The sequence below is a fragment of the Sprattus sprattus genome, assembly GCF_963457725.1.
Source record: "Sprattus sprattus genome assembly, chromosome: 13".
Lineage (NCBI taxonomy): Eukaryota > Metazoa > Chordata > Actinopteri > Clupeiformes > Clupeidae > Sprattus > Sprattus sprattus.
In genome coordinates, this window is record NC_137911.1 from 12437308 (window position 1) to 12458483 (window position 21176).

Genomic DNA, 21176 nt, shown 5'->3' on the forward strand with positions numbered 1-21176 from the left:
TCCTGACTGCAGCTCTGAGCCAGACTCAAGCTGATGTCATCTGAGGTCTTGCCTACAACTCCTACAGAGAGAGACAGGGATGAGGAGACGAGATGGAGTGTGTGTGAGAGAGATCCTTTTTTATTTAGGTTTCTGAACCGGATGGGCCAGTAGAGAGCAGGATCTTAATTACAAAGAAGGCCTGGCAAGAGTAAGGTAGCCTCTTTGCGGCGAGGGCAGCTCAAGAGGAGACAGAAAGAAAAGGCGAGGGAGACAAGGGGAGAGAGAGAGAGAGAGCGAGAGAAAGTGATGAGTAAGGAGCTTTAGGGAGGTTTGGGCACCATGACTTATTCATCTCTGCTTCCTTCACACTTCTCCTTTCAGCACTCTCCTACTTCTCACTCTCTCTCTCTCTCTCTCTCTTTATTTCTCTCTCTCTCTTTATTTCTCTATCTATCTTTATTTCTCTCTCTCTCTCTCTCTCTCTCGCTCTCTCTCTCTTATATCTATATCTATATCTTATCTAATATACATCCCTATATTCTATACTGTATACACACATACATACACTCACAAACACACATACTTATATGGCATCAGTCAGAACAACAAAAGATAGCACATTAACAATTCTACTGTTGAAAAAAGCAACTTGATTTGAATTGAATAAAGAGTAAATTAGGATACGACTGAGAAGCACTCATGAAACACTAATGAAAAAGTGAACTGCTGTTTCCCTTTTTGGAAAAACCACAACAGGCTACAGTACAAACAACCGTCACAGTCACAAGCACACGAACACACTCACACACCCCTGGTGATGTAGCTCTGCTATGGAGTGTGTTCTGTCTGACTAACCTTTTCTAGAACACTCTCTCACAGTCTGGGCAGACAGAGGCTGTGTCCGTGCATACCTGTTTCTCATTAGACCTCAGTGAGTGTTTCAAGCAACAACGTTCCTCAACATTTAACCCCTGGTCTGCCTGCAGGGAAGCGTGCAGACACACACACACACACACATAGACACACACGTACACAGACAAAAACAACCCCTTCACCATTTGTTTCGTTTTCTCCCTCACACACAAACATACACAGATACACGCAGGCACACACACACACACAAACACACACACACATGTCCACTCAACCACCACATAGGGAATGAGCCATTTAGTACTGCTGTTTGAATTCTCAATTGTACATTTTATTTAAAGCAGCACAACGGAACAATAGCTATTCGCCAAAGGTATGCTAGCAGCTAAAACTAACGAAATCTCTTGAAATGTGCTGACTTTGACATTATGACAAACTAGTTACTCAACGACTGTCCTTACACTGTCGAACATCAAGCAAGTGCAACATAAGACAAAGCAAGACGGCAAATAAGCTACTTACTAGTAGTAAACAAGTCAGGTCGGCGGGCTGCGGCAGGCAAAACTACAGAACGCAGTTATATGCCTATAGACCCTGCTATCGCAATGGCACGGACGCGTTTCTCCATATTAAAAGTCATTGTAGCGCCCCAATTTTTTTTAAGCTGTTATTTTAAGGTTAAACTGCTTATCCTAACCCTAATCCTGAAGTATAATTGTTGCATATTGGGGCTTTAATATATAAAGCACTATATAATATATGGGCCATTCTACCGAATTGATGCAAAGTCATGTCGGATATATTTTGAATTTTTTTATGGTTTATTCCCAAAACTTTGTCCATATGTATATTGTACCATATCTAAAGTACACATATCTAGTAAAAGAACAGTCAAGTTTTATATTGTATTTTCAGAATGTGCTGGAATGTTTTTCCTCTTCCAAAAATTGTCACTACCGAAACATCACATTTACTATTAAAGTATTATTATTGACCTGTTCAGATTGTGTTTCCTTCCCTTCTCTGAAGAGTATTTTTACAAATACTTCTTGAAGGTTTTCATAATGAAATCCATAGAAATGAATTTTTTACCAAATTTTCAAGTTCAATTTATCTGTTTCGGTAGTGACTGCACTGTTTCGGTAGTGACTGCACTGTTGGATGGATGTTAATTTCTCTTTCCAAAATCATCCAAAAGGTGCTCTGGGCCGCCCTTTAGTCCACACAACACATTTATTAAAAAATTATGGGATTGAACTACTTACCATTTCATTTTGTCACTACCGAAATCATCTGGTCACTACCATATGTTTCGGTAGTGACTGTTTCGGTAGTGACAATTCTAGCTAACTTTAAGCGTAAATAAAGAATTGTAGCAAGCACACGGCTTGCAAACACATCTTTGAAGGGGTGAACACACATACAAACATAAGATTTTCCATGAAACCCCAAAAGGTTTACTTAATTGAAGAAAACATGCGTTTCGGTAGTGACAATTCTTAAGGTTACACATCGATTTTCAGACTTTGAAACACATTTATATAAAAACTATGGGATTAAGCTACTTACTATTCAACCATGAGGGACAGAGATGCAGTGTCACTGCATGGTCAAAAATGCAGAGTCGTGGCTAAAACACAGGCTCAGCCAATGAACTAAAACTCTTGTGTTTCGGTAGTGACATGAAAACTAGGGACATGATTTTTTGAGTATAGTAAATTGATTTAAAAATTAAACCCACAACAAATCTAAATATTCCAAGTTCTGTTTCAACCCAATCATAAAGATCTTTGAAATTAAATCATTGAAAAAAATCTAAAAAAATTGAAAAATGAAATTTAAAGGCATTGAAATTTAGATGTCAGGGTTGGGGACAGCTACTTCCCAGTAGAAAGTACCCTATAAATGATGATTTTGTATATATTTAGCTTATCACTATCTCATGTAATGCATTGGGTTTATATAGACCATAACATTTTCTAATTAAATATCTATGCCTAAATACCTAATTGTTTTGTAAATAGTTTTTATTGTTGAGGGACTGCATATTACACGAATTCGGTAGAATGGCCCATATATATGATCGTAATGTACAAACGATGCGCAGTATAAGATAATTCATTGCAAGACGAACTGAAGAAGACGACCAGACATTCCTTAGTTTACATGAAAGTCAACGGATGGATATGCCTAAATGCTAAATGAAGCTGTGCCTGAGAATGATCGCAAATGGCTTGAGTCAAATTTTCTTATAGGCCATCTTAATTGTGTACAGAAAAGGGAAATCAAGAAAACAATCAGAATGATTGATGAAATGAAATCCTGATTAAAATGTTTTTATTATATAGACTGCATTTTAGCTAAATATAACATTTGTGACAGTATTTTAGTCATAACAGTTCCATTGGTGTGTAAGCGTTACTATATTGCCAAGTTACCGACATGAAATGTTTTGGAATGAACTGTCGTTTTAATGTCTGAGTCCCTCCTTAGTGAACTCAATAGATGTTTCTCTCTTTAGAGTGAGTAGGTGAGTGGACATTTTGAATCCAGCCACAGACACACAATAAACCCTCCCTCCTCTTCACTGCACCACACTGGGCCCTTACCACACACTGCTGCTTCAGGTATTTTTATTCAAGGCTTTTTTCCTTTTCCACCTTCCCCCTTCTCTCTCTCCTCCACCCGTCTCTCCCAACCTCTGATTCACACTGTTGTCAGAGCAACTGCCTTGCAGTGCGGGTGGAGGTCAAAGAAGTGCTGTGTCACCACTCTCCTCATGTGAACGTTACAGAGCGGGGGGAGGACAACACAAAGTTTAGGGAGATGTGTGTATGATCTTTGTACAGAGCGCTTTTTACGTAGCGAGGAGGATTCATTCAATCATTCATACATACATACACATCATTTTACTGCCAACTTTGTGCCGAGATTTGGGCTTGGGGCTTGGGGATAATGCTGATTCACCTTTTTTTTCAAATATTCATTCCATGCATAGTAATAGGTTTTGGATTGGTATGTGTATGTGTATATTTCTAAGGTCGACTGCTTGATATAAAATGGCATGATTGCAAATAAATCAAAACATCAACCCAACAGCTATGCATTCAGTGACATCGAGGGCGTATAATGTGCTAGATACACTGAACAAATCGAGGAGCTGGACATGTTCGTATTCACTTGGACTGGTGTGTGTGTGTGTGTTTGTGTGCTCCGATGGAGAGTTCTCACCTTTGGCTGTGGCAGGTCCCCCGTGGGCTGACACAATCTAAATCACACAATCACGAGGAGAGAAGAGAGAGGGGCGAAGAGATGGGAGGGAGAGAGAAAGAGGGAGAAAGCAAGAGGGGGTTAAATTGGTGGATTAAAATATCAGCCCTAAATCTCACCTCTGAAATGTAATGAATGGCCTCAACTGGTACAAATCAAGCAGAGAGAACTCAAAGAGATGGGTGAATGTGTGTGTGTCGGTGTGTGTGTGTGTGTCGGTGTGTGTGTGTGTTTCTGGGGGGGATATACATATTGAGAGTGTTTCTGTGTGTGTTATTCAATTAGTGACGAGTACACGTGTGTGCACAAGGATGAGTGAATTCAGGGAGCTTGTATGTCTTTGTATATCTGCACAAGTATGAGTAAGTGTGAACTTAAGGTGACACTGTGAGTGTGTGAGAGTGTTACCGTAAGTGTGTGAGGGAGTGGGAGGGAGTGTATGAGCTTAAGTTTGACAGTAAGAGCAAGAGAGTGTAAATGTGTGAATTTGACAGTGTGTGTGGTGATGCTAAATTGTCCTCTCCACTGACTCATCCCTGACTATAATGGCTGCAAAAGGCTGAGGCTGCACTGACAGCATGAGCCACACACACACACACACACACACACACACACAAACACAAAGGGGAGCGTCTGCAGTAGCTCATTCACAGTTTACCAAGAGGCGTTGTTCATTTTCTCACCAACACACATACACAGAGGGAGCATATTTATAAAAAGAGGCATTGTTGATCTGTTCCAATACACATAAATGCGCACACACACACACACACACACACACACACACACACACACACACACACACACACACACACACACACACACACACACACACACACACACACACACACACACACACACACACACACACACACAGCTAATTTATACTGACTGAAGAGTGCTGTTCATTTATCAGACACACACACACACACACACGCACACACACACATGCACAATGAAGCATCTCATATCCTTTTTGCAGGTCACTCATGCTGAGAAACTGCCCTATTGTTTATCTGCATGATGCCTAGTGTTGAGCTAAAGAGGCGGTCAACGAGTGGTGCAGGGCAGTAAACACGAGGTCTTATTGTGGTTGTACATTAGCGAGGATGTACTGTAGAAGTCATGGTAGAGAGAGTTGGGGATTGGGGGCAAAAAATAGGTGTGTAAATCAGGTGTGTGAGTGCAGCAAAGGTGTGTGAGTGTAGTGTGTGTGTGTGTGCCGGGGTGCAACTGCATGAAGGTGTGTGAGAAAGTGCTGCCTTGTGTGTGTGTGTGTGTGTGTGTGTGTGTAGAGATGTTGAGTTTGCTCCTGCGCACAACACAATGACCTAGAACACGACACCCCAGAGAACTGGCATATTAGGAACATCAGCCAGAGAGGGTGGGAGGGTGTGGAGCTGGGATACAGCAATGAAGTTTGTGTGTGTGTGTGTGTGTGTGTGTGTGTGTGTGTGTGTGTGTTTGTGCATTTGCTTGTGTGTGTTTGTGTGTGTGTGAACATTTGTTTGCAAGTCAGTGGTTAAGAGAAAAGGCCAGTAGAGTCTGTTCTCTGTAAATACTGTTTGGTAAGCACTCTCACTTTCTTTATCCTCCCCCAAGCCTCTCTCCTTCCCACCTTTCATCTCCCTCTCTCTCACTTTCTCCCTCCCTCCCTCTGTTTCTCTCTCTCCGTTTCTCTCTCTCCGTTTCTCTCTAGTTTCCTGCTGCTGAATCATGTCAACAGAGCCACAGTGAGAGACAGCAGCTGATTGATGTTCTCATGTGACTGTGGCGCGCGCACACACACACACGCACACACACACACACACACACACAACATCACAGCACATGCACAGAAGCACACCCAGGGCTGGTTAACCATTCACCACCCAAAACAGGAAGGAGCAGGGAGAAGGAGGTTGCCATGGTGGTGCCCCCAGGACATCCTCAGTGTCCATTGGGTCTCATTAAGAAGGTTAGAATGAGGTCATAATGAGTCCAATGACTAGAAGAGCTGTGTAGTGTGGGGTCGAAAATCTAATGGATGTAGAAGGCACCTCCGAAGATTCTTAGAGGAGACTTGTCAGAGGGACTCTGTGACTTTGACGAATGCAAATTGAGCAGCTTTAGAACATTCTTCAAAACTAAACACACAGATACGTGTGTGTGTGTGAGCACACACGCACACACAAGCACAGGCACACACACATACCTGGAGGTTGGAGTCCACCCCTGCGTATGAGTTTCTTGAACTGCAGTCCACAGGCGGCGTTTCTTCTCTCACAAAGTCTGCCATCTCTATACCCCCTCCAGGGTCCCTGCGCACGCGCACACATACAGAGAGAGAGAGAGAGAAAGAAAGAGAGGGAGATAGAGAGAGAGAGAGAGAGAGAGAGAGAGAGAGAGAGAGAGAGAGAGAGAGGGAGAGAGAGAGAGGGAGATGGAGAGGGAGAGAAACACTTACAGTTAACAAGATTCATGGTTACCTAGCAACAACCCCCCCCCCCCCATGGAACAGTGATTTCAGTGAACAACCATCATCTCGCGCTCCTCTGAGGATTCAATCTGGGGAGTTCTATTACAAACACATTTATGAGAATGAGCGCAGTGGGGCTGTTCGTATCAGCATCCAAAATACCTCCTGCACAACATAACAGAACCACCACATATTTCAGAGAAGGGGGGGGGGGGGGGGGGGGGGGGGGGCGTCATGTTGGACAGTGCTTGCCCCCATCAAAACCTCAGTATCAACACTGTGATATATGTGTTGATGAATATGAGGGGGAAGTGGACTGTAAAAAAAAATAAGGTCAGCATGTTACATGCACAGACACACTACACATAAACACACACACACACTCACACAAAACACACTTTACATGCATACAAACACTGCAGCATTTCATCATACACAATCACCCTCTGCACACGCGCACAAACACAGAGAAATAATCAAGCATCAGACAATAACGACTTGAGCATCCTGACAATACACATACAGTAACACAACCATGGAAAACAAACATGCAAACACTCAGCAGAAACGCCTGCCATTATTGGGGTCTATCTGACAGTGTTTAGGAACGGAGCAGAGTTGAGAACATGGCCTCCTAATTGGCGCTGTCTAGACGCTTGTGCTCAAACGCGGAGACTGCTGCTCCAGACCGTGCCCAACAATGCCACCCTTCACATCCTCATTCATTCTCTTTCATGCTTCCTCTCTCCTCCTTCACCCTTCTTCTCAATTTCCCTCCTCTGTCTCTCTCTCTCTCTCTCTCTCTCTCTCTGTCTCTCTCTCTCTCTCTCTCTCTCTCTCTCTCTCTCTCTCTCTCTCTCTCTCTCTCTCTCTCTCTCTCTCTCTCTCTCTCTCTCTCTCTCTCTCTCTCTCACACACACACACACACTTTCTGTGTACTTCCTCTCTTTCAACCCTTTTCTATATATGTTTCTTACTGCCTCTCTCTCTCTCTCTCTCTCTCTCTCTCTCTATCTATCTCTCTCTCCCCCCATCTTCCTCCTCTCTTCCCATCCCTTCTATCAGTCAGCCCCTCTTTTTTGTTTCCTCTTTCTTCACTTCTCTCCTCTCTTTCCATCTCTCTCCCTCTCTCTCCCTGTGGCATGAATGAGTCACTCAGGTCTAGCACACTGTAATTAAATGTAATTATTTTCTCCTCCACTGAAATGAGAACTATTTCCTTTTTAATCTCAATCACATGAGGGTCATATTTCTTTTTTTCAGACACATCAGCAAGGATTTATATTAAAGCCATATTTTCCAAATCGTGTTCTGCCCATGTTAAAAGGAAGCAAGGAACCACTGGCAAAAAAATAGCTAAGGTGTCTTTGTTCTGTACAAGTGCAAGGCATTCTCTCCCTGCTGAAATGCCTTTCATGGGAGTTATTTTCCCCCCACTGCATTGTTCGGTGCTGTGAGCTCTGGACATGAAAGACCCTCAGGTCAGTTCTCAAAGCCCTCCAATGCTCACTGAGGCACAGCAAAGCGTGCATGTGTGTGTGTGTGTGTGTGTGTGTGTGTGTGTGTCCGTCAACCTCACTAAAGCCTGCCACAGAACACACTCTGCTGGCTGCAGAGTCGGTCTGGGTTGAGCAAACACCCAGCATTTATAGGAGCCATTAGACTTTATAGACCAGAAGAGACCTTCGTACTGTTTCATCACCACATGGAGAAGCCATGTAGGCTAACCTAACACACACAGACACTACCATGGTGACGTTCAGGTTCAGTGCAATCGTAATTAACACTTGGACACAGAGAAATAACATCCATGGCTCACTGTCAAATGTGTCCAAGTGTACTGCGTACTCTCCTATTCACTACCAAATTCTATTACTCCATAATCATACCTGCTTAATTACTACTTCTAAAACTGATTGTTCTAATCCTTGATTGTGATTGGCTAAATCGTGTTCCATGCTGTTGTTAAATCCAGCATAACCTTTCAAGTTGTCCTCATAACATTATATGATAACATTGCATATTACTGCGCATCGAATGTTTCAAAGAAAGAAAGACGTTGACTAAATCCGGCAAAACACGGACTTGCGGGCTTATTGCTTTTCTAAAACTGTCACTACAAATATTTGATAGGGTTTGATTAAATAAAGACAATTACATTTAAGAAACAAAATAGTTTAATAATAAATCATCATTCTTCCACCACTACAAAGTATAGTTCCTCAAAAACTGCAGACCTAGAGGGTATAGAGATTATGGCAGTGGTAGGACATAGGTGCGAGTCTTCACTGAAATCGTACTGGCGTACAAATTACAGCGAGAGGAAGGAGTGGAGCAACATCCTTGCCACATCATCTGGGACACTGAGGTGTCAACATCAAGATACCCCTGTCGCTGCACCAGCAAAGAGGAGCCCGTTTGAAAACTATTAATTAACAAATTAATGTGAATAAATAAGGACCTCTTTTTTGTCGGTAGCACAAGTGTTCCATCTGGCTGTTGCGTTGCTTCTAGGGTTGCGTGGCAACGATTTATTTAGGAACTATACTGTACTTTGTAGTGCCGGAAGAATGACGGTTTATTATTAAATTATTTTGTTTCTTAAATTGAATTGTCTTTATTTAATTAAACCATGTCAAATATTTGTAGTGACAGTTTTAGAAAAGCAATAAGCCCCGCGAGTCCGTGTTTTGCGCTGATTTTAGAACAGCGCAAACCATGGCCTCTTGGGGCTTATTGCTTAAATTCATCAGTTAACAGATGAACAGCTCATCCACAGCCCAGCCACAGCTCAGCCACAGCTCAGCCACAGCTCAGCCACAGCACCCACTCTCATCCCATATCTCCCTCCAATGAGCTAAGGGGTTTTTCTCTTGCCAACCTGCTCACTCATGACAGCATGTGTAGGCCTAAACAAGAACCCCAGAGTCGTCACATGACATAGCTTGGGGTGAAGTGAAGTGAAGTGACTCACCCAGGCCCATTGCTGTCCTCCTGGCGAGTGGCATCCCCCTGCTGGAGGCCCTCGGGCCCCTTTGGGCAGCCCTGGGCCCCGTGGGCCCTCCGCTCCACCACCTCCCCCTCGTCCAGCGCATGGTGCAGCCGGTAGTTGGCCGTCTTCAGCAGCAGGAACATGGCAGCGATCACCCCGCAGTAGATGCCCACGATTATCATGGTGGGCGGCAGAGCCTGGGCAGGAGAGGCAGGACACACAAACACAAGTTGGAACTTAAATTCAGTCAATGGTTTCTGCAATGTCTTCTACAGTGTCAAGAGTACAAATGCGTGAAATGAAACATCCAAGCTAGCTTGCCATCCACATCCACACAAAGCAGGAGGTCAACACTGTTTTAAGTACAAAAGTGAACTGGTACTTTGATATCTGGGCCAAACAGACAGAGAGTCCACTAAAGACCCACTTTGAGCAGCAGGTGGAATGCTTACAGGAATTCCACCAGGGATTCACAATGGCCACCTCTGCAAAGCTGACCCGGGATAGCACTTTTGAACACTGTGTGGTGGTACAGGCTACACATTCTGTGAAGGATGAATCTGACACACGGACCTGTTTACATCTACAGCCGATCTAGTTATAAACCAAACACATTCCAGCACTGCACAGCAGCTGGTTCAGAGGAATGATCCAGTTGTGGCTAGACGCTCTGCAACCGCTTGTGTTATATTTTACCATCTCCTTGTCTCCATTGAGGTCAGACAATTTAGGGCACTGATCTCATTGCAAACACACGCTTCACCTCACCATTAAAAGGCATAACCAGAAAAACCCTAGCCCTGCTCCTGGAACAGTGGGTAAGAGCCATCAGTACCACTTATGTGAGGCAAAAAAACATGGAGAGGTACAAATGACTAAAGCTCCAGGAAATGACTCCACCTTCATGGCAAACCCCATAGGTCAAGCCGTGAAAACTTGAGTTAAAAAGTTATGAGTCAAAGGCTTCCAACGAAATGAAAAGAGAGGGGAAGGGAAAAGTGCTGAGCAGAAACTACCCTTTGCTTATGACTACTCAGCATGGCTGCCTCCCCCTCTGCTTTCCATGTTCTCCCTGTCTACAGAGCCCCTTATGGAAGCAAGCTGTCTGGTGTATGCATTTATTTAGAGGCGGTTTATTACCGTCTCTATATAGAGATCACTGGCTTTATATAGATTTGACCACACACAGGCACACGCACACACAAACACACACACACACACACACACACACACACACAGAAAACCTCAGACACACACACTTCCGCCCCCCCAGCCCCCTGAATAAGCAGAGTTGCAGGACTCCTCAGGAGAGATTTTAGCTTCCTGCAGTTATTTAGCCAGGCCTTTTAGCTCACCGTATCACAGCGCTGCTCCTAAAAGCACTTCCAGTGACTGTAAACAACAACAAGATTGACAAGTTGACTGACTCTCACTGCTCGCTTGAAAGTCCCAATTCTTCTCCTGACACTGCAGAGCCCCTACTTGCTTTGGAGCATCAACTAATGAGGCTCAGCTGAAATACCATGATTCTTTTACTGCTACTAAGGATTAGCTGAACTAAGCCATGAATAATCATGCAACAGAGCGACAAAATAAACAGATGTAGTGGGACAGCAGTGAAAACGCTATTTGCTAGCAGTAACATTCTTTTTCCCCACTTTATTACAGTTCAGTGTAGAACGCTGCTAGTGGATGGCGCTGCATCGAAATACAGTGTCATCACTTGCTCTAGGGAGTAGAGCGCATGATTTGCTGTCCTGACATTCACCTTTACGAGTCACGCAGTAGTGGTCCACCGACTGCCTCTGCTAAACACGACACGATAGCGGTGTTTGTTGAGAGATTATGTACCGGTTGACAGAACTGTGCAGTCACCTCGGCCCCCTAATCTACCGACAACAACACTGCATGCAATCGAACCGGCTATCACCGTGTCGCATACCGTTATTGTGTCACCTCTGCCCCTAATCTCTTGACTGACAGCGGCACACGATCTCTCCTCCGAAGAGATGTGACCTAGTGATACCCCAGCATCCCCCACAGGGGGGAAAAAGTACATTACATCGAACTAACGTTAGTTACAGACATTACTTGAAATTGACTGTGAGCAACGATGTACACTTCCATATTCAACCATTCAAGGGGTATCCAATAACAATTACGGTAATTCTCATGATGACTACAGCCGGTCAGCAGTAAAGCTGTAACCGGTGTCCATATGTGAGAAAATACTGTCAAATGGCATTTCTAGTTCATCACTACGCAGACAAAAAGAGTAGGTTATATTTTAAGATGGGGTGTCGATGCTGTCATGTGTAATAGACTGTCAGTGAAGATTACTGAGATTCAGTTAATTTCGCAAACGCTAGACCTGTCAATCTTGTTTTGCTGAAAGAAGCTAAATACCCAATGTCCCCCTTTTAAGATAAAAAAAAAATAGTTTATGCGGTCAGTAGATAGTGACAAAGAGAGAGCAAGTCAAATAAATGGATGTCCTATTTTAAGCATGTCCCTTGTTTAAGGGCTAAATAGTTTACGTAGAATATCAGATAGCTTGCTGACCTTAGATGTTTTTAAACCCTCGATGTTTTAAAACTTTAGCAAGCTAGCTAACTGGATACAATGCTAACTATCTCCGACATGACCAGCTGACATTTTTAATGAACTGGATAATAGGTGACACCTGACAACAACAACAACACAGTGAGGTTGAGAGAATGTCAACACACACGACTAGTCGAAGTTTTTATTCAGACCCGCATGACACTGGTTTCATGAAAAATAATCCGCCGTTCTTAAACCATTAATCTGAAATCAGACAAAGGAGCAGCTAGCCTGATAGCTAGCTCAATTAACTGAGCAACGATAACGGTAACGTTAGCTAGCGTTAAATCTGCTAACGATTCTACGAACTGACGTAGAATAGAGGTAACATTTGCGAGTAAAAGAAGACAATACAGTTTGTGAGATACAGATGTGAAATAATACAAAAATGAAAACACACTTACCATATAAAGTGTAAAGGGGAAACACAATAGGAAGAGCCATATGTACAGATGTAAGGCATTCACAAATGTATTTTGATGGGGGTCGTAATACCACCCACCAGTGATTGAAGCCCAGACCCCCTGCCTCAATATTTGTAATGTTTGAGACCCCATGTTTATCCTCCACGAGTCCTTGAAAAGACTATTCAATTAAAGGGCAATAGGAATCCATGCGGTCCTGAAACATGACAAACAGCGATGTGTTTTCAGACACTGGCCTGAAAATCCCCGCTGCAGCCATCTTCTCCGTTACCCGCTAGCTCGGAAACTACATAGAGTCCTCCAAGAAGAAGCCTTCTATCCCACCACGCCCTGCGAGAGGCTTCCAAACTACAGCCAGGAAAGCCCAGCCACAGGAAAAGAGGGAAGGCTGGATTGCGGGGTTTGAACATTATTAAATGGCGCCGCCAAGTGGAAATAAATGTGCTTGACACACACACACACACACACACATCAAAACATCTGGGGGAGATTCTGCAGATTTGTGTTTCTGTGTGTAACATGAATACGTATTATTATAACTCTCTGGGTGTGTATGTCTAATTCAAAACGAAAAATACAAAACGCAAAAGACTCATTTCAGGCAATAATAATAGTCATACAAATATGTGTATCCTTTCACCTCAGTATGTACTTTAATTGTGTTAATCTATTTGTTGGTAAAGTTCTAATATTATACCAAATGTATATAAGACTAACATCACAACATTATGTATTGTACCAAATCGTTTGTTATGTGGTGAGAGCAAATCTGATTAAACCTACTGTATTACAAGAAAATGTTATACTGGTCATCATGACAGACCCTCTTATGTCTTTCCTAGTCTGTAGATTCACTATTAAAAAATAAGTCCTCTGGCTTGAAGATGACGATTTCTTTCATGTGTCCACAATCTTCTTTTCAAGACAAGCCATACCAGGACAGGGTTTTAACATCCCAACCTCAAGCTATGCATCTTTTAATTTGTATTTATAAGAAGATGTCAAGCAAACAAGAGCATAACAATGCATAACAGCCATATTGCCATTGTACACTAGAATTTATATCGTTATATCTAAAACGTTTTGACAGCAAAAACCTGCTGCATACATACATATACATAATAATCAGTCATCGATATCTTCCACTAGATGGCGCCATAGCTCTGCCATTCACTCATTTCATGTACATTTCTTTTGTGTTATCTATTTATTCACATGGTTAATCAAAAGGTTGTCAAAAGTATGTCACTCAAATACAAAAACATTTATCCAATCAATCAAAAACATTCATTCATTTAGGCTTCCATTTTTTTTTTAATCTAATGATCCAAAGACAATATCCTAATCACATTTGAATTGTCAGACCAATGGCATACATGTATATATAAACAAATCCTTGAAAATATAAATACTTCACAACCCGAAATGCTGGCAGGCATTCCTAAGGCCCTATGATCATGGTTTAAAGCAGTCTTTGGGAACTTCATCCTCATGATCTCAGCCCTGTGTGTGTGTGTGTGTGTGTGTGTGTGTGTGTGTGTGTGTGTGTGTGTGTGTCATTGAATCACTGCAGTCTTGCTCGTTTCTCAGGGGGAGGTTTGCTTGGGGGGGCAGGGGCTGGCGTCTTGCTGGCAGGTTCTCTCTCTTCTTGTTTCACTGTTTCCGCAGGCAAATCAGATTCTTTCTTTACCTCCACTAGAGAAAAGAGAGGCGGAGGGAGAAAACAATGTAGACAGAAAAGGAGAGGAAGTTACACAGAAAGCAGATTGTAAGCCGAGCTGTTTAAAAAGAAACAAAGACCCTCTGATTAAATAAAAATCCTTTCTAATGTCTATTTAAAGGTCGTCATAGTAGAATAACTGCATTATTTGTTCTATCTGAACCCCATAATGCCCTTTTCATTGCTGACTCAAATGATCTAGAAAGGTTATTCATCCTTCACTGCGAAAACTAAAAGGTGACTCATAAAGATGCCAGTGTTGCACAAGGAGCCATACGAGGCAAAGAATCCCATCTTACCTGGAACTGGCTTTTCTCCTGGTTTGGGCTGCCAACACAAGACATGGAGACATGGAGAGATGGAGAAAGGAAGTGGTTAGATAAAAGCCTATTAATCCACCTTCCTCATGGTCACACATGACAAAAACCTCATATGATGACCACATTCACAGCCAATCACACCGTAAGAGTACACAGAGAATGCTCCTCTGCATCACTCAAAGTGGGTGTGGGGTCTTTTAAACCTTGGCCAGACAGTTTACCTAATGGGTACCACACCATTTTCACTCTCATGAACAAATGATATTCAGTGACAATGGACACAACATAACAGGCATTGGCTAAATGAGAAGTAACTGTAGACTGTACACTGCCAGTGTGTAATTAAACACACAATAGCAGTAAATATCTTTAGGTAAAGTGTCTGCTAAATATTTACATACGTGCTATTATAGCATGTATAAAATGGATATAATGGGTACAACTGCTGTCTACAGACCTGGTAGTATGTTGGGGGGAATTTGTTCCGAAGGTCTAGCAGTAGAGCATCAACTCGCTGCCTCTGGAAGAATGAACTGGGCTCCTCCTTCTTCTTCGACGACTTTGGTTTTGTTTTCTCTGTAAATGACAAAAGCCAATAAACACGGATCCTGTTTGCAGGAATAGGCCGTCATAGCCTGAAACTGAGGCAGAATTGCAGTCTAACCTCTATCCTCCTGGTCTTTGAAGTGCCACCAGTAGCCCTTTGATGGGTGGTAGCGGCAGTAAGACATGGCTTCATCAAATGCCGACTGGATACCGTGAACAGCCGATAGCTACAGAGAAAAGAAGAGGGTAGAGAGATAGACAAACAAACGGATGAAAAGAAAGCAACCCGGAAAAATCTTGAATCAACACAATAATTTTGCTGCATGGAGTTGAGAAATAACCATCAACAAGGTATAAATGTACATTTATAAACAAGAAAACTGCCGCTAAAACAGTTGTAGGTAGTTATAAACAAAACACACGCACAGACATTTCACTCACCACTCTGGAGCTGATGACTGATCCTAAGTCCGGCGCTTGATAGACCACACCAGCTATTATGTAAAAGTCTGACAAGGGCATAACTGGAGAGGACACATGTAATGATATGCATACATATTTAGTGATACTATCACCATTTCTGACTGAAAAAAACATTACTCAGTAGCAGTTTTTACAACAGCTCAAGACTTTTGATAAGTGAAAATTCACTCTCAAATTATTTCAGGACTCCTGAGATGTAGATAAGTATATGTTTTCAATAACAATTGGAATTGGTCTCACTCCCAGCACGGATGAAAGTGAAGCCCTGATAAACACATCACACAAAGTTGCACCCTATATTGTAAGGATGGCAGTTTTGCACACGTTTGGAAGAAGCTTCTGGTCTAAACATGCTCTTGTACATATGCAGAGTAGCACCTAATAATCTAATTTAAACGCACGCAGAAACACAAACAAGCCATGTTCCTGCATAAGTACATGATTCATATAAGGTAATTAATAATCCAAGGCACTTGATTAATATATTCTTAAGTCATTACGAGTGTTTGGAAATTATCTCCCATCTACTTTTTAACCTGAGAACATAAGTGCCCTAACAATGTGGTATATTTGCTTTGATTGTTAGAGTTCGAGGTGTGTTCACAAGGGACTGATCAGTGATGTTTACCTTGGGTTGGCGATTGCCGCTGCTGTTTGCGGATGATGTACAAGATTGGCTCCTGAACGTGTAGCAGAATATACTCAACTCCCACCATCTGACTATCAGACAGAAAAGATACATACGTCCGTGTTCTTTAAAAAAAAATGTGCAAGCTCACAGGCTGTAGCTAATATGACAACTGTTAGAGCTCCATCATTAGAAATAACTGAAGGAAAAATGACCTGGTGGGTTTATAACATCAGTCATAATATTACAATACAAATAGTTTGATTTATTTAGAGACTTACTTCAAGTGGTCCAGGGTGAGACGCTGCATTTTGACAACTTCATTGTTGCAAGTTCGGTCGTAGAATGGGTTGCTTCTTTCGGAAAAGTAGTCCAGGACATTACCGGGGTTGAGAATGGGAACCCACCCACTATCAACCCATGATATTCCCAAAAGGTTATCTAATTAAATTAAGATCATTATTGTCTTTAGACTGACCATTCATAACACAAAGTCAAAAGCAAACAGTATCAGCAAATGTTTCAATTGCCCACGACTAGTCTCCAACAACGCTAGCTCCTTGCTACTTAGCTTAACTGTTTAGAGCGCAGGTGAAACGTCGTGTTAAAAATACAATCCAACTTAAATACACTGCACAATGCCATACATACTGTATCGGTTACCTGAAGAGTATACACACTCCTTTACTTTAGATTTTTCCCTTTTGGGATAACGTTATCCGTTAGCTAGCATATCAGTTCTGTTAGCTAGCATAATTGACAAGTTTTAGCTCTGGATTTTATAGGTAGTCCTCAAAACAATTTAGGTAAACACCTTTATGGCATTAGCAGACAATCTACATGAAAAGAACACGAAGACTTTTGCACAAAAACCATAACAAAAGCACTTTTTGTACCTCTTAAATCCATTGACGCCATTTTGGATATAACTGCGCGCACTGATGATGTAAGATAGTGGAGAAACGTCGCGTCACAGAGGACGAGGAAGCGAATGTAAGTGACCCCGTGTTAGCAACACATGAGAAATCAAACGGGTCGTATTTCATATTTTGTGCACCATTTGTCTATGTTTGATGTTAGCGAACATCAAATAGATCTTGTTAAAGATTGGCCAAAGAAGATTGGCCAAATATGTTCGGTTTAGTAAGAAGGAACACCTTCCATATGATGGGCATGTGGAGTGGACTAGCAGCATGTACGAGGCAGAATTTTTCTCTAACAACCAGCAAAAATACAGTTGTTGTAGAGCGCTGTTGGCAAATTCCACTATCTAAAGAAGGAAGCCCACCCCGACTAAATCCACGACGTCATCGTGTGTACCGATTTGTTGAGGACACCAAACATGGTTCTAAAGAGAAAATGGAGCTAATTCTTACACAGTCAGTGGCTAAGCTTGGAGGTCGGGGCGATGCTGTGTCTGTTGCAAAGTCGGTGGGCCGCAACAAGCTTTTACCTCAGGGTCTGGCGGTGTACCCGTCGCCTGAGAACTTGGAAATGTTTGCAGAAGAAAAAAGACAACTGCGGGAGGGAAAGCCAGAGGACAGGATTCAGACTAGCACAGGACAACGCACGGTGGAGTTCCTCAGGAATGCCAACCTTAAAATTCCTCTTCACAAATCCATGGACTATCATATTTCAAAAGAAATGGTCTGCAGGTATTTCCAAAAAGAGCTTGGAGTTGTTGTACCAACTCATGCCCTAGCGCTACCAGATCAGCCAGTCACCACAGTGGGAGAAACCTGGTGTGAGGTGACTGTGAATGGGGTCGACACGGTCCGTATTCCTATATTAGTTGAGTCTCACGAGGACTTTACTCCCAGACGCCAGAAAAGACGGGGACAACAACATAGTCCTGATACAAGAGAGGATGGGTCTTCGCTTTCTGACGAAACCCAGAATACAGAAACAAAAGCATGAACAGAGACATTGACCTGGACATTAGAAAATATGAAACTGTTTGAACTCTGTTCCAGTACTTGCTGTTAAGATGCATAATTGACATAGGCTATTCAAAGTAGATGTCTGTCATGTTATACAATTGCTTTCTAACATGGTGAATGGGGTGACACCTCATGTGTGATCAGTACTCCTGTGGCCTAAAAAAAAAAAAAAAAAGATTCTGCATTTTTTTATAGTGTATGAAGGTTTGAAAAGAGGATGCATTTCTGCACTGAAAATGGGACTGATTTTCTGGCTTGGCCTGGCAAAAATGTATGTGCTATTAAAATATGTCAACAATGACTGTTTCTTTTGTTTTAAGAACACCCTTAACATTGCACACTTACACACATTATTTCTTGCAGAAGACTATCAATACCTTTGAATCACAATTGCTTTACATTCATGTGTTGGCACCTGTTCAATCCCTGAGTCTTAGAGAGCTTCTGAACAACTGAACCGATATAATTCCCAACCTTTTTTAAATGTGGCAAAAGATTTCTTGTTTGCATCTGACTTGCAAGAAAACAAATTATTTAGTAATTTAGCAGACACTTTTTTCCAGAGCGATCCACAAAGGAGAGAACAATCAAACTACGAGCAATAGAAACGTAATGTAGCAATTAATGCTGCTTTACATAATTAATACAAAAAGTGCAGGAATGTAAGAACTGTAAGTGTGAGTTAAGTAGTAGTTAGAGGAGATAGCATAAGGAGAGGGAGAGGAAGTGAAAGTTAGGAAAGGAGGTGCTCTCTAAAAAGTTGGGTCTTCAAGAGCTTCTTAAAGGTAGAGAGGGACGCCCCTGCTCTAGTAGTGCTAGGCAGCTCGTTTCACCAATGTAGAACTAGAAATGAGAATAGTCTAGATTGCGTACTTGCACACACGGCAGTGTTTAGCAATGCTCATTACATGAAAACAGCATCCAGGGGTAACATTTGCAATTTTAAAGAGCCTATGTAGCTTTCACCAAAAAATATTTTTTATGCTGAGTTTTATTATGTGTTGCACGGCACTCCTGGGGACATGATCTAAAACCAACTCAACAATGTATTATTATTATAATTATTATTATTATTATCATGTCTTTGTTCTGATTATGAGACAATGTTGATTATAATAGAGTAGATGTCATCATGTTTTGACACAGGATTTACATGAATGCCTATTGCTGTTCTAATAAGTGTATTTAGATATTTTCTATGATGTTTATAGATGTCTCTCTCTCTCTCTTTCTCTCTCTCTCTCACACACACACACACACACACTCAAGCATGCCAGGTCTATTTTGAGTCAGAAGTTACAGGCCAAGGTCATTATCCAACATGGGTTTACACCCACAGGGGCAAAAGCTGCAGTCAGTCTCTTGCCTCCTCTCTGGGGCCAGCTGTTATACACATACAGACACACACACACACACACACACACACATGAGAGAGAGAGAGGGTGAGAGAGAACTTATAAAAGCACATGTGTTGGCTAGCACCTTGAGTTGAACTTGAGAGACTCCGCGTGTTGGATATTAGATTTGTGGCATAAGCATAAAAAAGATTGGAATCACTGAAAATATTTTATCCATGAAAGAGCTGTTCATTGCTCTGTGAATAGCATTTCTCTTCCTTATTGCGTCATAAGCAACATCATTGAATTGGTTGCTTAATTTGGTGTTACCAAGATGCCACACCAGATTCCTTTCATACAAAACATGATAAAGAATAGTTCTATGTTAAATGGCCAATGTCTCTGAGACACAACAACTTAAAGTAGCATGTATGATTATTTAATAGATATGATTCGACAAATGTTGAACATTTACTAGTTTTAATTTAATTTTACAATATGGTGAATTGTGGCTCGGATATGCTGCTTATTTCCTCGTCATGATTGTATAAGTGGTGTATGGTGTGGGTTTGTGGGTAGCGTGATGCATGTGTGTGTGTGTGTGTGTGTGTGTGTGTGTGTGTGTGTGTGTGTGTGTGTGTGTGTGAGAGAGAGAGAGCGAGAGAGAGAGAGTGAGTGAGTGAGACACACCCTATCACCACAAACAGCTGCATTACTGCTCAGTAGCCTACTCTATGTAGTGACTGCTAGGAAGGCTGCCCACCAAATGTCTCAAAGGCTCTACCCCTATCTATTTCAGATTAACATTTTATATTCTCATATAATGCTGCGTCAGAAAAAGGTGTGTTTAGAAAGAAATCAATCAACAAAAACCATGTCCATCAACAATTAGGCCTGTTGTTTTTGTAGATGCCCAAACTCCATCGATATTTGGAAACCGCTCTATTGCAGTAATGTAAAACTGTAGCAATAACTAATTTGTTTTTAAACACGTTTTTTCCTTTAACAGGCAAAAAAAAAAACACACCCATTTAGAGCTTCATTTCATTTGTCTCTCACCAACAAAATTTGAAATGCAGAGGAAAGCTAAGAATAGAGTCTTGTTTTGGAATTAGAGTGTTATTGATACCGGGAATGCACGGCCACTGGTGTGAGCTTTTTACAGAGCACTTTAAATCAGCATTGTGTGAAGCGAGAGCGCGCGGCATAAAGAGCGCATTTATCTCTCTTCATCTGCTATGACTACATTCCACTCCGACAGCACGAGCGCCGCATCGGGACACGTCTGGTCCTGTTCGTGAGGATTTATTTACTGTCAACTGTGGGAGGAGAGGGTCGTGAGAGCTACTCAGGACCGCGATTCATCCGTTCATAGGGCTTTTATTTGATTCCGGGCGGTAACACATTTCAATTATTTTACCCAAGACACTCAAATGGCTATCGCGTCTACCACAATCACGCGTCGTTGGAGAAACCGTTGTTGCGGCACTGGGAGGCACAGTGAGATGTAGGCACGCGGAGATGGTGCGAGCTCACGGACTCAGCTGCAAAATTAGAGGCGGGCACGTGTAGGCTATATCCTACATTTAGTCTTGTTA

At 42.1% G+C, this 21176-nt stretch overlaps 3 protein-coding genes across 5 annotated transcripts in view; 1 reads left to right on the forward strand and 2 right to left on the reverse strand.

Annotated features, from left to right (window-relative positions):
* pcnx1 (pecanex 1) overlaps positions 1 to 12864 on the reverse strand; it is a 44026-nt gene extending 31162 nt beyond the window's left edge. For 2 of the 3 annotated variants that reach the window (XM_080849946.1, XM_080849944.1), the window contains exons 1-5: positions 12584 to 12864; positions 9558 to 9772; positions 6320 to 6425; positions 4087 to 4123; positions 1 to 61 (exon numbers count right to left, since the gene is read on the reverse strand). The exon at positions 1 to 61 is cut by the window's left edge and continues 5 nt beyond it. In XM_080849946.1, the coding sequence (XP_080706072.1) occupies positions 1 to 61; positions 4087 to 4123; positions 6320 to 6425; positions 9558 to 9772; positions 12584 to 12736 (572 nt within the window). In that variant the 5' untranslated portion in view covers positions 12737 to 12864. The remainder of the gene's footprint in view (positions 62 to 4086; positions 4124 to 6319; positions 6426 to 9557; positions 9773 to 12583) is intronic. The other variant, XM_080849945.1, reaches the window with a different exon arrangement.
* A 966-nt stretch (positions 12865 to 13830) lies between these two features.
* Positions 13831 to 17230, reverse strand: med6 (mediator complex subunit 6). The gene is made up of 8 exons (XM_080849948.1): positions 17198 to 17230; positions 16583 to 16742; positions 16302 to 16393; positions 15632 to 15714; positions 15309 to 15417; positions 15102 to 15220; positions 14624 to 14651; positions 13831 to 14299 (listed from the first exon to the last, which is right to left on the reverse strand). Exons 1-8 carry the CDS (start codon positions 17217 to 17219, stop codon positions 14169 to 14171), a joined length of 744 nt encoding a protein of 247 aa, XP_080706074.1. The 5' UTR covers positions 17220 to 17230; the 3' UTR covers positions 13831 to 14168.
* A 41-nt stretch (positions 17231 to 17271) lies between these two features.
* On the forward strand, positions 17272 to 18516 carry mrpl9 (mitochondrial ribosomal protein L9). The gene has a single exon (XM_080849947.1). It carries the CDS (start codon positions 17433 to 17435, stop codon positions 18216 to 18218), a length of 786 nt encoding a protein of 261 aa, XP_080706073.1. The 5' UTR covers positions 17272 to 17432; the 3' UTR covers positions 18219 to 18516.
* Positions 18517 to 21176: the final 2660 nt, after the last annotated feature.

Bases quoted from the DNA above. Each gene is read 5' to 3' on its own strand.
- mrpl9 (XM_080849947.1), top strand. From the start codon at position 17,433: ATGTTCGGTTTAGTAAGAAGGAACACCTTCCATATGATGGGCATGTGG.
- med6 (XM_080849948.1), bottom strand. From the start codon at position 17,219: ATGGCGTCAATGGATTTAAGAG. The intron at 14,652-15,101 runs GTCTGTAGACAG...TTGTGTTGGCAG, and splicing joins TCCCCCCAACATACTACCAG to CCCAAACCAGGAGAAAAGCC. The intron at 14,300-14,623 runs GTAAGATGGGAT...TCTTTTCTCTAG, and splicing joins AGGAGAAAAGCCAGTTCCAG to TGGAGGTAAAGAAAGAATCT.